The sequence below is a fragment of the Lemur catta genome, chromosome 12 (assembly GCF_020740605.2).
Source record: "Lemur catta isolate mLemCat1 chromosome 12, mLemCat1.pri, whole genome shotgun sequence".
NCBI classification, from domain to species: domain Eukaryota; kingdom Metazoa; phylum Chordata; class Mammalia; order Primates; family Lemuridae; genus Lemur; species Lemur catta.
The window spans coordinates 65,587,668-65,605,321 of NC_059139.1; the positions used below are offsets into that span (position 1 = coordinate 65,587,668).

Sequence of the window (17,654 nt, forward strand, 5' to 3'; positions counted from 1 at the left end):
TTTTCTTTACCTTCCTAGTTGTGAAGCCTTTGAAGCAAAATGTCACTGCCTACCATGAAGAGTTGATAAAGGCTTAGTATGATATGGTCTTATTTGAATATCAAAATATAGACTTCTGACACTGCTGTCAAAAGAGTGTCACATGAAAACAATATTTCTCTATTCAATTTCTGTTTTATTTTCATACAATGAATACTTGAAATATAGGACCTTTTCCAAAGTAGATCTCCCCATTAATTTTCTAGTGATCATCATAAAATGTGAGTTAGTTTGTATTGAGAATATTCTGTTTAGGAGCTCTTGCTGATAATCATCTAATGGATAATGATGCTGGTGGATTTAAGTTTCTCCGCAAAGCATTAAAGGAGTCTTAGTATCAGAGACTGTTTTACCTGTCTTAAAACCAATTGCCTGATCTGAATAGTATCTTGTTATTTTAGATACTTTCAGTATTAAATGATTGACTGAGTCTTTAAAAATTTGGGAAAGAGTGAAAAATTCTTCATTTTTATCTAATTCTCTGAACCAGTACATTCTGACAAAAGAGTTTGTCTTATAAACTCATCAGGTTTTTCAGGGACCCAGGCAAAAGGCAGCTTTCAGAAAAAGGAAGAAAGTATTGGACCAGGAATTAGAGTAAGTTTTTTGGGGTTTTGGTATCCTCTCTAGTAAAAGGGAGGGGTTGGATTAAGTCATTTTTTAAAAAATAACCTTCTTTCTGCCTCTATTATTGTCCTACGGTGCATCTCTTGTGATGAGGTCTCTCGTCACATACATGATTCGTAGTGGAGGGAGGGATGCAGAACAGATGGGCCATTTGGAGCTTGAAGAGCTCCCCTCCCACACCAGTTTCTGATCTGACCCAAAGGAGGTGCCCATCTCCACCCATGAGGGAGATGCTTAAGTTGGATGATTTCTGAGCTCTCTTCTAATGGTTAAGATTTTTATTATTTTCTATTTCATAAGGCTTTCAACTAGCAGGCCTAATAAAAACCAGTGCCTGAAACATGACCTGACCTGTAGTGATACTCAGTAAATGTTGAATGAATAAATGAGTGAACACATCAGAAACAAGTGCATTTGAGTTTTATTACATCCTACACATCATGCTTAGTGCTTAATGTTGATTACCTCATTTAATCTTCACACAATGCCAAGATAGATATTTCCACCTCTATTAGATAAATGAGGAGACTGAATAACTTTTCCAATGTCACTTACCTGGTAAATTATAAAGCTGAGAGTCAAACCCAGATTAGTTTTACTCAAAAGCCTACTCTTTGTCTTATGTTGCCATATTAGTGTTCTAGCAATGTCATCTTTCCAGGGTACTCTGTTGCAAAAATTAAAGCTTTCTTTCTTGATATCATTTTTTTTCTTTTTAATACTGAGACTTTTACATTAAAACAGTTTGAAAAGCTTGTAGGCCATACATTTAAGGCTTAAAATAATAGACCTACATATAGTTGTTCTCTTGAAAATAAAGTTGTCAACTTATGAGACTTTTTTAATATCTGAAATATTAATAACTGTACATTTTTACAGTATTTTGGGGCGTTAGCCAGTTCAGATACTGTTGATGGACATCTGATTGTTTATAGTTTGGAGCTATCATGAATATCACAGCTATGAATATTCTTATACATGTCTTTGGTATGCATTTCTATGGAGTTTACATCTGGAAATGGAATTATTGAGTCATAACATTTGCATAGTTAATAGTGTACTATCAAAGTTTTTCAAAGTTGTACCAATTTACACTCCCATATGAGAATTCTAGTTGCTCTATATCCTTGCTGTTAACTTAATTATCCACAGTAAATCTTTTTTCTTTTAGCCACTCAGATGGGTGCATAGTAGTATTGCAATTTTGGCTTTAATTTGCATTTTCCTACTGACTAGTGAAGATGAATTTCTTTTTGATATGTTCATTGACTATTGGATATTCTTTTGTGAAATGCCCGTCTTTCACTTACTTTTCTATTTAATTGTCTGCCTTTTTCTTATTGATCTGTAAGAAATCAAATCAAATTTGCATATTCTAGATATGAATCCTTTGTTATATTTACAAATATCTTCTCTCATTCTGTCTTGCTTTTTACTCTCTTAATGAGGTTTTTGGTTAATGTAAATTGTTAATGTATATAAAATATTTGCCTACCCCAAGATATTCTGTGTTTTCCCTTTTATATTTAGATCTATGATCCATCTGGAATTGATTTTTGTGTATGGTGTGAGGTAGACACCAAGATTCTTTTTTTACAATATGGTATCCAGTTATCTCAGTAACGGTTTATTTTATCATATATATATATTTTTAATTCTAGATTTATTTTGGAAGTAATTAGTGTCATATCAAATCAATACTATATGAGGTAGTATATTAATTTCCTAGGTCTGCCATTATAAATTCACAAACTTGATGCCTTAAAATAACAGAAATTTATTTGCTCATAGTTCTGGAGGCTGGAAGGCCAAAATCAAGGTGTTGGCAGGGTAGGGTTGTTCCTTCTGAGGAAGATTGTGTTCCGTGTCTCTCTCCTAGTGCAGGTGGTTGCCAGCAATCCTTGTTTCCTGGGCTTGTAGATGCATCATTCCAATCTCTGCTTCTGTCGACATGATGTTTTCCCTGTGTTTCTGGGTCCAAGTTTCCCTGCTTTTATGAGGACACCAGTCATTGGGTTAGGGTCTGAGTAATTCAGTATGACCTCATCTTAACGTGATGGCATCTGCAAAGACCCTGTTCCCAAATAAGGTCATGATCACAGGTTCCAGGCAGACATGAAATTTGGGGCAGGAGCGGGGAGACATTATTCAACCCAGTACAGGTAGCAATAAGATTAGTACATCTCACTCACTTTTTTTCACTATTAAAGGACAGTGTTGGTTCTGAATATATCTAAGAGGAAGCAGAATATCTGCCTACGCTAAAGCTGCCCAGCTAAGTTAAATTTCATAATGGCAGAAGCCATTCTTCCCCCGACTCGCTCTGTTAACTCTGTTTAGGGCTTAGTTCTGAGGAAGCACTTGATACTTACCTCAAGCTGTCCCTATGCTGAGAATACAGATGCTAAACTCAATTTAAGGAGTTGTACCTTTGGAGCATTTTCCTACTGATACCCGAGTAACTCTTCTTCTCATTGCATCTTCATCCTGGATGATTTCCAGTTTTGGGGGCAGGTATGTGTTTATTAGGAACATATGTCAGGGTAGGATCTAGGGGAATGATGGATAAAAGACAAGAGTAGGAGGCTTAGTATGTGTCTCTAAGATCAGGGGCCCTGTTAGTGCTGTAGGTCTTCATATTGTTAGCTAAAAGCCAAGTTAGCTTTACTTCATCAAGAGGGAGAACCTGTCTCTTAAAAATTCTTATTCTAATATTAGGGCATTCTGGTAGCATTAACACTTTCAAACTATGAAATCTGGCACTCTGTAGTTAGGAATTGGAATAGCAGACATTTCTGAGTCCTTGGATACAATGCTCAGATATATTAGTATTTAAGACTGGTGTCTGATTAATTTTTATGTCATTGTAACCAGAGCATTATGTACATTTATTGGTCATTCTGTTATGTAGGCTGCACATGATGTGTGCCACATTTTTTGATGTATGCTGTGGTGTTGTGATGGGCAGGGTCTGGAGGCACATTTGAATTGTGTTAAATTGTTCACATCTGATGTTAACATCTGATCCTAGCCATATTCCTGTTTTATCACTTACAAATCTGTCATTCTTTTACATATGAGGCATTGATGGGATAAACCTTTTGCAATAAAAACTGACATTTAACTTTTAAGAAACTCAGTTGACCCAGGAAAGAACTCCCTGGGCATATGAGTGTAAAATTAAAGCAGTAAATCAAAATGTAACATATAACATAAGTGCCAGCATCTTTCCCTGTCTGTTTTATTTTTAAAATCATTTTGTGGTGGTGGTGTTGCATGTTATTGCATATCCAATATTTGTAGTTTGTATAACCCGTTAACTTATTTCCCCCTCCACTTGCCATTTTACTTTATGACATCATAGGGTTGGATTCTATTGTTTAATGAGCTTAAATTTCAAGAAATTAATTTGGGACCATAGAAAAACAGTTTCATTTTAGTACTACAAGGGAAAGATAATTTGAAGCACATGCTATACTTCATTAATATTAATTAATATTAAAAATATAAGCTGAATTACTTATAAAAATGATTATATTTTGTAATGGCAGGATTTTTCTAAAAATAGAATTCTTTTTTAAAATAAAAATTTTTACTCTTATGTTATAATTTGAAATATATTTAAAATCAACTATTTTTAGAATTCCTCTTAATAATTTGGTGCTGAGACTAACTAGCAAAATTGTACCCTGTGATTCCAGTGGTGTAACTGCTCAGGAATTAGCCTTAGCATCTTCAAGTGTCAGGTTTCCTTTGCTTCTAATGCTTTAAAGTGCCAGTTTTTCCACTAACTTCTTTACGTTTTAGTAAACTCTGAATGAGCGTTGCCATTTTTCCTTCGCTGAGTTTTTTAAAATAAAATTGCAGGCTTATAACTTTTTTTTCTCACATTCTTCCTTGATTTCTATTTGACAGTTAAGAGTAGCTTTTAAATTTCTTTTATTCTTCAGTCTTTTGGGATGGTTTGCAATCATGATGCTATTGAGAAGGTAAGGCTGGCGGAAGACAGCGTGTACCAGCGCAGTCAGGTGTATCCAGGGGGATCTCCTGCGTTACTTTACTGTTCCTCGCATTACTAGGCAGCATAGCAAGTCTTTTCCACTTCATGTCCTCCCAGCGACTCTCAAGCTTTACACTCACACATTCCACAAGGTGTCTGTTCTTTATGTCTTTGCTTTTGACAAAAGTGAATTGACATGTCATCACAAACTTTGAGTCCTTCTCCTTGCACAGACTCTTTTCCATTCTTATATTCAGCTCCACAAGAGACTTGTCTCTGCTGAGAAAATGGCCTCAACAGTTTAAAAATCTGCAAATAGGATTCATGTTAAGTATTGACAGTGGTACTTGGGAAGAAAGTAAAGCTATGTGAAGAACTTGAACTGAATTTCTGGGATTAAGAGTTTTTGTTTGTGGTCATCTGTGGTACTGGATTGCTTGAGATGAGATGTGATAATGGTCGTGGTGGTGAAGAAGGACCAGGGGGAAGAAATCCTCCTGTGCTGACATCCCTAGGGAGGGGTCACCTGTAAATTTTTTTTCACTTTTATCATCCTTATATATGGCTGTGAAGGTTTTTTTAAAAATGCCTAAAAGCATCTTTTATATTAGAATTTTTGTTCCTTCCAGTGGCATTTATAAATACATTTTTCATATGGTGCTTTTTAAAATCCTGTGTGTCCTCACCCTTCCCCATGTATAACAACTTGTGATATAGAAATACTTCCACATGCTGTGTACAGTTTTTATGCTTTTGTTGTGGAGAAAGATGAAAAAGTTGTTGGTTCTTTAATACCACAAGTATACATTTGACAATGGCATCCATTCAGAAGAAACTATAAAATTGGACTGGATAGTAGGTGATATTAATGAATAACTTAATTTTCTTAAGTGTAACAAGGTATTATTGTTCTGTAGAAGAATGTCCTCATTTCTGTGAGTTGCATGCTAAAATACTTATAAATGAAATATGATGATATCTGTAACTAACTATCATATGGTTCAGCTAAAACCAGAAAAAAAAAAAACAAGTTGTGTGTGTATGTGCATTACACATATGCAGAAACAAAGCAAATGTAAGAGTGTTAAAAACTGTTGACTCTAGATGAACAACATCTGGGTATTCATTGCATTATCTTTTTTGTAGGTTTGAAAATTTTTTAAAAGCTTGGGAGAAGAAATAAACTGTAAACAACTATTCATCCCTGCAGGCTTCATTTTCTTGCTAATTTGATTAGATTAATTTGTTGTAGCACCAGACTAGTTGATACGTTAAATATACTGTTAACAGTGGATTCAGAAACATTTAAGCATTAACCATCAGTAAAGAAGTATGTTTTTCTCCCATTGCTTTATGGTTTTATAGATTCTGAAGTCACAGGGTCAGGAAGTTCCAACTTCCTTTCAGCAGTGGTTATAAGTGATACTTTTTGGCAGCAAAATAACTTCTAGCTGAGTACACACAGCATAAATGTTCCCTACTGCACAGAAGTCATTAATTCTTTCTGAGTTATGTCATTAAAAGTTCCCCTTGGCTATAGCAGCCTTATGTATAGCCTTTGTTATTGAATGGTTTCATCCCAGCTATATGTGGGCTTCATATCGTCAGTTGATACGTAATGAGTAATATCTATGCCCCCCCTTTTTTTCTCATTGAGTAAATGTTGGGGAAAAGAGATCTTATCGTTCTAATTTTTTTGATTGCCCTAATTATTGCGAATCTATTATAATCTGTTTTGTTTCTCTAGACTAGGGTGTTTAAATTGCTTCAAAACCAAATCCAACAGCAAACATGGACTGATGAGGGCACCCCATCTATGCGAGAGCTTCGGTCAGTCTTGCTAGAATTTGCTTGCACCCACAGCCTGGGGGACTGCCGCACTGCTGCCATGAAGCTGTTTGACGACTGGGTAGCATCCAATGGAACTCATAGGTGAGGTAGACTTCTACTCAAGTGAATCGCTTTCCTCCTCTTCACCTCACATCCTATACTGAAACCAGGATCTTCTCATCCTGGGTCTTAAATGTTATAAAACTGAGTGTTAATATGGGTGAACTCTCTGCATCTGTGCTCTCAAACAAGACTTTTGTGGTCAAATACACATAACATAAAATTTAACATTTTAAAACATTTTTTAGTGTACAGTTCAGTAGTGTTAAGTATATTCACATTGCTGTGCACCAATCTCCAGAACTGTTTCATCTTGCAAAACTGAAACTCCGTACCCATTAAACAACTTCCCACCCCTTCCTCCCCACAACTCCTGGCAGCCACTATTCTGTTTTCTGTTTCTGTGGGTTTAACTACACTAGACACCTCATACAAGTGCAGTCATACAATATTTGTCTTTTTTGTGATTGGCTTATTTCACTTAGCATGAGGTCCTCAAGGTTCATCCATATTGTAGCATGTATCAGAATTTCCTTCTCTTTTAAGGCTGAATAATATTCCATTGTTTGTATGTACCACATTTGATTTATCCATTCATTCATGGATAGACCTTTGAGTTGCGTCCGCCTTTTTGCTACTGTGAATAATACTGCCATGAACATGGGTGTACAAATATCTCTTAGAGACCCTGCTTTCGTTTCTTTTGGATATATGCCTAGAAGTGGTATTGCTAGATCACATGGAAATTTTATTTTTAAATTTTTGAGGAACTGCCGTATTATTTTCCATAGCAGCTGTACCATTTAAATTCCTACCAGCAGTGCACAAGCATTCCAACTTCTCCACATCCTTGCGAACACTTGTTATTTTCTGCATTTTTGATAGCAGCCATCCTAATGGGTGTGAGGTGACAAACAAGTTTCTTTTAATTTAGGACTAAAACATAGCAGGTAGCAGTAATGCTTTGGGTAATGATCGGTTCTCCCCAGGTTCCTCACTGTGCATTATGGAGAGAAGATTCAAGCATCAGATGGACAGTTGGGGTGGGCGGTTCAGATAACCTTTTGAGTCCTTTCCAGCTCTGAGATCTTAATGAATAAAGGCAGTGGACTGTTTCTTCCCCTCTTCTCACACCGCCCTCCACATATACTGCTGTATTTTTACCGCAGAACTTACCACACTGTATTGTAGTGCGTGTATGTGTTGCTCTAAACTTTGTGATAACCTGTGAGTTCCTAGAGGGCAGAGACTATCTCATTCTTCTTCCCCTTGCCAGCATCCAGCCAGCTGCCTACCCGGTTTTTTGTGAGTGCTTCATGAATAATTCTTGTATTAAATTGAACTGATGTTCTCCATAGTTGTACTAAGATAGTAGCAGTCACTGAATTAACCTTTTTCTTGACTCTGAGTTGTATAGTTAAGATTTTTGCAATTATTACCTACACTGACCCCAGAAACACTCCCACTAGTCAACTCCTTACCTTTGTATTCAGAATTTTTTCTTCTTCTTCTCATATTTGACCACCTCTCTTACAGCTTACCTACTGATGTCATGACTACTGTGTTCAAAGTGGGAGCAAAAACTGAGAAAGGCTGGTCATTCCTCTTAAGCAAGTACATGTCTGCAGGCTCTGAAGCAGAGAAGAACAAAATACTTGAAGCACTTGCCAGTTCAGAGGATGTACGGAAACTTTACTGGTATGAAACCACCCAGGGAATGTGATATATAGAAACCAAAAGCATTGTGCTCCTATGATAGGAGCTCATTTTTTTTTTTTTTTCTTTTTTGAGATCTCCCTTTTCTGCCTTTCTGTCACAGCCCAGGCCTGACTTGTGCAGTGTGAGGAGCCCACATGTGCTGGGCTTCATCTCAGAGACTGAACCCTTACAGATAGGCAGAATATGCTTTGCCCAAAGAGATGGGGAGATGTCAGGAATCACAACCTGCTTCCACTCCCTGCTCAAAACATCTTCCTCTCTTGGTATGTTGTCTTACACAACACAGTTAGTACTGCACTCTTTTGGGCCAAGGTGTTGCTCTGGTCAAGCTGTCATTTTGAAAATGCAGGCACTTCAGATAAAATGTAAGGAGCTTATAGGTTCTACCTTCATGTGAATTTATTTGTCAGCCTTTTCCTTTTTTATATGTAGCTGATGAAGGCCCAGAAATGTGAGTTTCATAGGGTGCAAGAAAGGCTGTAAATAGGGCCTCCTGACAGAAAGAACAGGCAATGGCGGGGTAGAGGAGCTCTAGGCAGCCAACAAGAATAATAGGACACAGACGCTGAAAGTCCCACCAAGAAGGACAGAAGTGGGTACCTGGGTCTCATTGTTTCTCTTGTGTAATTTTGCTCAGGTAGATCTTAATAGTGTCCCAGAAATGTCTTCAGCACCTGCCCAGATCCACTTTCTAATCTATAAGTAGGTGTTTTCTATTTCTATAGCCTCTGACATAAAGAAACAGAGAAAAATTTTTTTTAATTACACTTAGTAATACACTAATAATTTCCCATCGTAAAATATTCAAGCAATATCTAAGAAAATGAAATAAAATGTAAAAGTATCTCTCATGATCCTTCTCTTCCATGTTTATTTTCTCTTCTCTGTTAGTAAGGGTCATTTCTGCTCTGTGTGTTTACCTATGGGGATAGATGTATATACATATGTATATATGTATTTAACCACATTTTTTACACATAGGTTTATACCACACTCAACTAAAGTTTTGTGATATCCTTTTTTGTGAATGATTAGTCTTTGAGATTTGCTATGTCACTTCATAAAACCTGTTTCATTTGTTTCTGTGGCTTCATAGTATTGCACAGTATGATTCTATCATCTATTTAGCCCATCACATTTCATTGGATGTTTGGATTTTTCCCCCCTAAAAATACTGCTGCATTGTTTTTGGGGTGTGTGTTTTCTCACTATAAGCTTAGTAGATGAGAACTGCTTATATTCAAATACTAGGCTTTGCTATTTGTTAGCTGTGTTACTGTGGGGCAGTTATCTGACCTCAGTTAGACAGGTAATAAATCCTGTCTCCATAGCATGTTATGTCAAGAATTTAGAACATTATCTAGTACATAGTATCAATAAATGTTCACTATTATTAATAATATTAACAAGAGTATATTCTGAAGGGTATCTTCATTTTCAAATCATTCAAGTGGCCCAGTTCTTTAAGAGTTGTAATATAATATACCTGTCTACTAAAATAAGGCTTTTACTAGAAAGAAATGCCAGTCTCCAGAATTCTAATAAATTCTATCAGAATTTATTTTCTGAATGTCCTTCCTATATCAAAAATTATTTATTATTGTAGGTAAATGCCTATCTTGTTGGTTAAGTTCTTCTTTCATTTAAAAAAATGACGTTTTCACTCTGACTTAGACTAACCTGACACTTATTTTCCTTGAATTGCTACAGAGCTTTAATTAAGAAACCAATACCGATTTAAGTTCAGTCACCACTTCTTTGTGAATAATTATTTTGGAGGCTAAATCTGCTTTGCTCTTTAGGTTAATGAAAAGTAGCCTCGATGGAGATATCATCCGAACACAAAAGCTGTCTTTTATCATTAGAACAGTGGGCCGATGTTTTCCTGGACACTTACTGGCATGGGATTTTGTCAGAGAGAACTGGAATAAGCTTGTACAGAAGTAAGTTTCTCAGACAACCGCTAACTTTGAGTATTCTCGGCCTCTGCGTTTGAAAAAGGCTCCCAGTGTTGTGTTTGTTCACAGGAGTTAAAATTTGCTGTAAAAGGAAAGATACTTCTGTGACAGTTTGAAACATTCAGAAGTTTTTACATTTGTAAACATAATTCCATAGCATGAGTCATTTAGCAGTGTGTCCCAGTCAAGTACTAAGCAAGCTTTGCCTTGCTTGGCACCAGGTCACTTCGCTCAGCATGGCCCTACAGACTGTTTCATAATAGCTGTTTAGCTTTTTGTGTTGAAAAGTACCTCTTCATCACCAAGGCATCAGTTAAGAGCATGCACCCAGCTAGATAGCACATGTCGGTGTTTTTCTTCTTTCTCTCTTTTAAAGCAATAATAACATTTCTAGGTGTATGATCTGATCTTTGAGAAGAGTAAATGGATTAATAATTTATCTGGACATTCTCAACTCCTCCCTATTTCACCCACCTTTTCTTCCCACTGGCAGTAAGTGTGTGTGTAGGCCTAACCCTGCTTTAGTGGGGTGCATTTCCCGGGAGGAGGACCCCACTCTGCCCTTGGTATTAAAGCATTTCCTTTGCACTCAGGAACGACGCTTTGCTCACCAGCAGCTGCCTCATTTTTTTGCTCTTATTTTTGTGTTTTTTCAGATTCCATCTGGGGTCCTATACTATACAAAGTATTGTTGCTGGATCGACTCACCTGTTTTCAACAAAGCCACATTTATCTGAGGTTGGTTGTATAAAATGCTAGTAGGGAGATTGGGTAACTCTTTTCCCCTCAGGCTGCTCAGTGTGAGTGGTATGGTGGCTTTTCATGCTAATCCCTGTCTCTTCTCTGTCTTCCTTCATCAGTACTAATGATTCTGCACTGTGATCACTTTTAGAGAGTGGGATATATAGTAAAAAGGAAACATTTTGGTTTCTATCTGGGCAGTATTCCTTTGTCTTCCTGATAAAAATAATAAAATATATAAAAATAAAACAATAAAATGAAAATGATTATGAAATTATTTTTAAGAATCCTATTCAAAGGGCAAATTTATAGCACCAAGACAAACTTCAGACTCAGCCTCACTTATTGTACTTGGACATCTTTTTTCTATTGTAAGTTAGGAAAATGTATTCTTATGGGAGTAAAGAGAATGCATTTTAAAAATTACTTCAGATATCACCATACTTGATCGGGAACTCCGTGTAGACACCCTTAATATTAAAGTATTTCTTCTCTCTACTGCTTTCAAGATAGCGGTACAGCCATCATTAAGTTACAGCTTATTTGAAATGGATAGCCAGAGTTACCTGAGGTGTATTGTCCTTTTCTTCTTTTGAAATACTTCTATGTGGAACTTACAGGTTCAGGCATTCTTTGAAAATCAGTCAGAGGCAACCTTTCGGCTCCGCTGTGTCCAGGAGGCTTTGGAAGTCATTCAGTTGAATATCCAGTGGATGGAGAAGAACCTGAAAACCCTGACGAGGTGGCTGTAGCATGCACAACCGCACCTCATTTTGTCGCCCATTCAGAAAGCTTATAAACTTGGTCTCTGCTGCTTTTGCAAAAGCCAAGGTAAAGCCAGGATTGCTGCCGAGTTGTTTGCACTCTTAGGAGTTCTAGTTAGCTCAGGGCCCAATTGTGTTTTTCATCTGTCTTTTCTGAAATGTCTTTGGGCAGTATGTAGTTATTTATTACAAAATTGTATTCACTTATATGCCAACCATCTACAGAAACAATGAATAATTTTTCTACTTTGAAGATACACAAATGGGGGAAACATCTGTTTTGGAATTCAGTTCTATTTCTCAGTATCCAGAAAGTTACTGAACACAGTGGAACAAGGAATGGTCTACCATAAGAGCCACCATCTTTGCAGGCTGCTGCTTTGTCAGCCATTTGTTGCTTCTTGTTGATAGATGTTATTGGAATGTGGTACAAAGTTAGTGTGATACAAAGAGTATGGTAACAAAGACGATAAAGCATGCACTGTAGAGAACTGATCTCAGGTGTGCAGATCTACTTTGATTTGGGGTTTTGATTAATCTTTTATTTTCTGAAAAAAGTCTAAATAATATCTACAACTATTGTATTTTTTTCTGCAGAATAGCCAGGTGCTACAGATTTTTGAAATTTTTTTGTTGTATTGAAAAGCTAAATAACAATGCCAAAAGGCTAAACTTTCCAAATATTTAACACTTTCTTTTTCATCTTTTATAGCATTACCATAGGAAACTGTTCCAAACAAAGTTAGCTTTAATTATAATTACGTTATTCATGAATGCTGATATTCCCCAAATCTGTACACCTTTATCACTCCTTGCGTAGATATACCTTATGTTATTGAGAAGTATCTCTACGTTTGTGGCAAGCATTTTGCTAACACTGGTGTTTTTCATCATGACTTTTATCACTGTTACTAAGCATACAATTTAAGTTACCTTTTGGCATCATAGATCATAGACACTTTCTCTCTGAATCATAGCCATGTGTGGATTTTCATTTTATATGATAGAGTAGCATATTAGAAGCATATTTTAAAATAGGGCCTTTGAGATATTGAAAATTTTTATTTGAAGTTCACCATAGTACCTTAAAGGAACAAAGAGAAGGTGGAATAGGAGGAACTTGAAATCAGATATGGTGGGCTTTGAATTTTTTCCATATCAAAAATAGCACTTCTCTTTAGTTGAAAAATCATAGTTTTTCTTTTATTGTGGTCAAACTAACATTAAAAGGAGTGGTCAAAGAAAGAAAGAAGAAAAATGAGGGAGGATATCCAAAACTGTATGGCATTTTTACTCCTTCTGAAGGGGAAATACTGTACTTGAATTTTTTGAGCTATGCAGACTTATACCTAGATTGTTTTGTTTCTTTGATTCTTAGGAGAAAAGCTTTCTTCCTAATAATTATTGAGAATTTTATATTTTGTTTTAAAACAGCTTCTATGTACATAAAAAGGGTAATTACCCATTTGCAAGCACTTAAAACACTCCACAGAGTCAGACAATGGGAAAGGTCACCTTTTTTTATTCAGCAGGTGTAAAGTTAGAATATGTGAGATTGTTTATAAAATTAAATTTTATTTTGTGAAAATATTTTTATATAACAAAATTTAAAAGGCTGGCAAGCTAAAAAAATAGTCTTCTTTAATCCTAGTGTGCTTTCCCCCAATTTAGTCTTTTCTAAACATTTATCTCTTGCTTTAGAGTAAAAAATATTATATCCTGAGAATCATAGAATCATCTAAATATGTCTTATTGAAATTAGGGTGATTGTAGGTCTTTATTCCTCTTGTACTTTGGTAAATGATAATTTAGTTGATATTGAAAGTTAGGATGTTTTTGTATTTTTAGAGTGAGGGAAAAATACTAAACTTTTGAGGGGTTTTTGCTTATTGTTGCTGATTTTTTTTTACCATGTTGTGTTACTGAATTCCACTTTGATACAGAATTTAAATTTTGTTACTCCTCAAAATTGGTTAAGATTCTTCAGTTCTGCCTACCCATCTTGACATTGCTCTTGGAATGTATGTTAATTCTGCATATGGCAAATCTTGTCTTGAATTATATCATTTTTTTTCTATGAGTGTGTCTGCATGTGGTGTGGGGTGGGGGGGTATTGTTATAAGTAAAACTTTATCAAAACATGGGCTAAAAAGAGGTAACTCATGATCCATTGCTATCTTCACATGCAAAGGCTGTTCATTCCCATGACACCAGATCCATAATATTTGTAGTTTTATTTGTAGCCCTCACCTCAATTATATGTAGTTTTAGTAGGCTTCACCTCAGTTTTTCCCCACAGAATTCCATGATGTCCCCACAGATTCCATGGAGTTAAAGTAACCCCATCTATATGGGACTTCTAAAAACTAGCTCTTAGGAATATAAGGTTAAATAAGAGGTAAAACTCGTGGTATGATAAGTATAAGGGTAGCTTTCAAAGTTTTTCTCCCCCAAAACTGTATCTTAGCCACTGTATTTCTGAGAACCCAGATTGAAGCACAGAAGTCACAGTATGCTTTTTTATATAAGCACACAGATTCATGACACAATGAGGTACTTGTTGAATAGGTATTCTCTTCATTCAGAGAGAGGGTCTACTTGAATATAAAAGGGACATCTTACGAGATTATTAGGAAAGATAGAATTGGCAATCTGGAGTTGTGGAAGAAAAATTTATGCTTTGGAGATCTGAAAGGTTACAAAAGTAGGAATCGGAGTCCAGTTTGTTCTGTGAATATGATGTGGTTAGCTGTATTAAACTGCAAGTAGTGTCAGCCTCCACCATAAGCTTGTGCTTTCCTCCATCTTATCTAAGTCTCTTTAAATGAAATTTTGTTGCTTGTCACTGTTTCGTTGTTCATGAACTTCCTTACTATCACAGGTTGTACTTAACTCTAATTTTCTTTGCCATATGTGTTTTCATTTTATGGGGCCACTGTAGGAACAAAATTGCTGTCAGAAGAGTCCTGGGTATAGAGAACGAATCAAGCTGCATTGGTATTACTGGGTACCAAACAGAAAGAATCCTTTCTTACTATTGGGAAGTAAGAAATTAAAGTTAAGTGCTGACTTTGTTGGATTATGGATAGACTGTTATCAAGTTAGATTTTCAGAAGATTCTACTCAAACTAAAGCACGTGGAACCAGTTGCTGAACACTCACACAATCCCCGTTTCCTAGGGCTGCTAGGAAGGTGTACTCAGGCCCAAGGACAGCAGTTCCTAGGCTGAGTTGCAAAACTAGACCTGGATTTAGTTACACAGGCCTATCTAAGAACTAAGGTCATAGATTTGATGTAGCTCTTCTCACCTCTGACTTTATAATTTTTGCTTTTATTGGAATTAAAACTCTCTTTTTAAAGAGCTTCCTTCCCCCTCCCTACTCCTGTTTGTATTTTTAAAACCTAAGGTATATATTTTTGCTGGTTTTCACATTCTTTTATATTGTGCTTTCATTCTTTGCATTGCCAAGTATGTACCAAATGAAAAGTGGAGGTCCAAAAGTATGATAAATCTCCTCTTCTCCCTTTCCCTTATTGCCTACATGGGCAATAGCTAATAGAATAGTTGATGGATTTCTTTGAGTGGTTTGGGGTTGGGGATATATACTTTTAAAGTGCACATATATGTGTGTTTTTGATAGGTTTTTATATTCTTTCATTTTGTATATTTTTGTCCTGATGAAAAGTGATATGTCATCCTATGACATCTCATCTCCCCTTCCCGTATTGCCTGTAACAACAGCTGCAGAGTAGTTACTTGGTTCCCTGTTTTGAAAGGAGGTGGTAATGTTGAGAGGAGAGCAGGGTATGTTCTTGTAAAAGTGTGTACAAGTGTTTTTGCTGCTATTTGTGAATGTCATTTCATTTTCTATTTCATTCATCCTTCTTGTGGACATGTAGATGAGATGTGGAGGTCCAGAAGTGTGACAGATGTCCCCTTTACCTTTCTCCTTATTGCTTCTGTGGACAGTAACAGAGTAGTTGTATTAATAGTTGCTGCTGCTTTGATTTAGTCTTGGGGGCTGGGGTTGTATATCATCCTTTCAAGTATATATAAATGTTATGCTACTTTTTCATATTTTATTTCATACTTGTTTCTTTGCATGGATGCATATATACTTAATGAAAATTGATGTGCAGAGTATTACAAATCTCTTCTTTTCCTTTTTCCTTATTGCCTCTTTAGGCAATACCTAGTAGACTAGTTTGATTTGGGGCTTTGGGAGAAAATGGGCTATGTACTTAATGTATATAAATATACTTGCTACTACATTGTATTACTAATTCATTTCATACTATGTCCTTCTCATGGACATGAAAGTACTTAATGAGATGTGGAGGTACAGATGTGTAACAATCTCCTCTTGTTCCCGTCCCTTACTGCCTATTGGGCAATAGCTAATAAAGTAGTTATCAGGGTGGGGCATGGGGGGAGTGGGGCGGGGGAGTCAGGGAAATGCACTTAATGTATATACATGTTTTTACTATTATACTGTATTAATTCATTGGGTGCCCAGACTGAGAGGCACCCAATGAACCATGGAGTTCTGGATGTATAACAATCTCCTCTTCTCCCTTTCCCTCATTGCCTGTGTGGGCAATACTTTTAGAGTAGTTTGGGGTTTTTGAGGTTTTTTTTGCTAGGGGAGAGAAAGTGATTTCAGAGTAAGGGTGTATACTTTTAAAATGTATACATTTTTCTACTTTTTTGTTAGTTTGTTTCTTTCCTTGTCTTTAAATGGATATATGAAGAAAATTAAGGTTCCGTCTATGACACGTCTCCCCTTCTCCCCTTCCCTTATATTGCCTGTGTGGACAGTCTCTAGGAGAGTAATTAGTTTCAGGCATTCTTTTATGGGTATTGGGGTATATACTTTTATAAATATATGTACATGTTTTTGCTTTATTATAGTATTTCACTGGGGACCCAGCGCTTCACTTGGATGTGTAGGTTCCTATTGAACCATGGAGTTCTGGACGTATAACATGTAACAGTTTCTTTCTCTTTCCTTTTTTATCTACATGGGGAAATTTTTTTAAGTAATTTAGATTTCTTGAAGTTGTGGGGGGTAGAAGGGGACTAAGGGCAGGATATATACTTCTAAAAAATGTATGTACAGTTTTTGTTACTATATTGTGTTATTTCATTTTGTACCCAGTGCTTTGCTTGGACATACAGGTACCTAATGAAATGTGGAGGTCCGGATGTATGAAAATCTCCTCTTTTCCCCTTTCCTTATTGCCTCTGTGGGCAATAGTTGTAGAGTAATATGTATTTTTTTTCACTCAACCCCCCTCCCAGGAGGGTGAGGATATGTACTTTTAGAAATGTATATAAATGTTTTTGCTTCTTTTTTCTGTTACTTCATTTTGTACCTAGATCTTTCCATGGATACTTAGGTACATAATGAAAATGAAGGTTCATTCTATGAAAAAAATCTCCCTTCTCCCCTTCCCTTATTGCCTGTCTGGGCAATGGCTGATAGAGTAGTTGTTTAGGGCTTTTTGGCAGAGGGGTGGGGGATTTAGGGGTTTTTATTTTTTTAAATGTATATAAAAGTTTTGCTGGGCCTTTTTGTTCTTTCACTCCAACTCAGTTTTTTGTTTGGAATTGTAGGAATCCAATGTAATAAGAGACCCAGACCCAGAGGTGTGGCAAATCTTCTTTCCCTTCCCCTATAGCCTGTGTACCCAGGCAAATCTTCTTTTCCTTCCTCTGTAGCCTGTGTACATAGGCTATAGTAAATGAGTACTGTAGGGCTTGGTTTTTTTTTTTTTTGTTTTGTTTTGTTTTTGAGATTTTTAATGGGGAATGGGCTTATTAGGGAAAAAGACAAGATATATAATTTTTCTACTGTATATAAATGTTTTTATCCCCTTTTGGTGTTAAAGTCATTTTGAATCTAGTCCTTTGC

At 36.3% G+C, this 17,654-nt stretch overlaps 1 protein-coding gene across 2 annotated transcripts in view; it reads left to right on the forward strand.

The window, feature by feature from the left end:
• Nucleotides 1-13,815, forward strand: part of LOC123648582 (leucyl and cystinyl aminopeptidase) — an 89,217-nt gene extending 75,402 nt beyond the window's left edge. For both annotated transcript variants that reach the window (XM_045566467.1, XM_045566466.1), the window contains exons 14-18: nucleotides 6,414-6,598; nucleotides 8,093-8,254; nucleotides 10,078-10,218; nucleotides 10,890-10,971; nucleotides 11,595-13,815. In XM_045566467.1, coding sequence (XP_045422423.1) covers nucleotides 6,414-6,598; nucleotides 8,093-8,254; nucleotides 10,078-10,218; nucleotides 10,890-10,971; nucleotides 11,595-11,726 — 702 coding nt within the window. In that variant the 3' untranslated portion in view covers nucleotides 11,727-13,815. The remainder of the gene's footprint in view (nucleotides 1-6,413; nucleotides 6,599-8,092; nucleotides 8,255-10,077; nucleotides 10,219-10,889; nucleotides 10,972-11,594) is intronic.
• The last annotated feature ends 3,839 nt before the right edge of the window (nucleotides 13,816-17,654 follow it).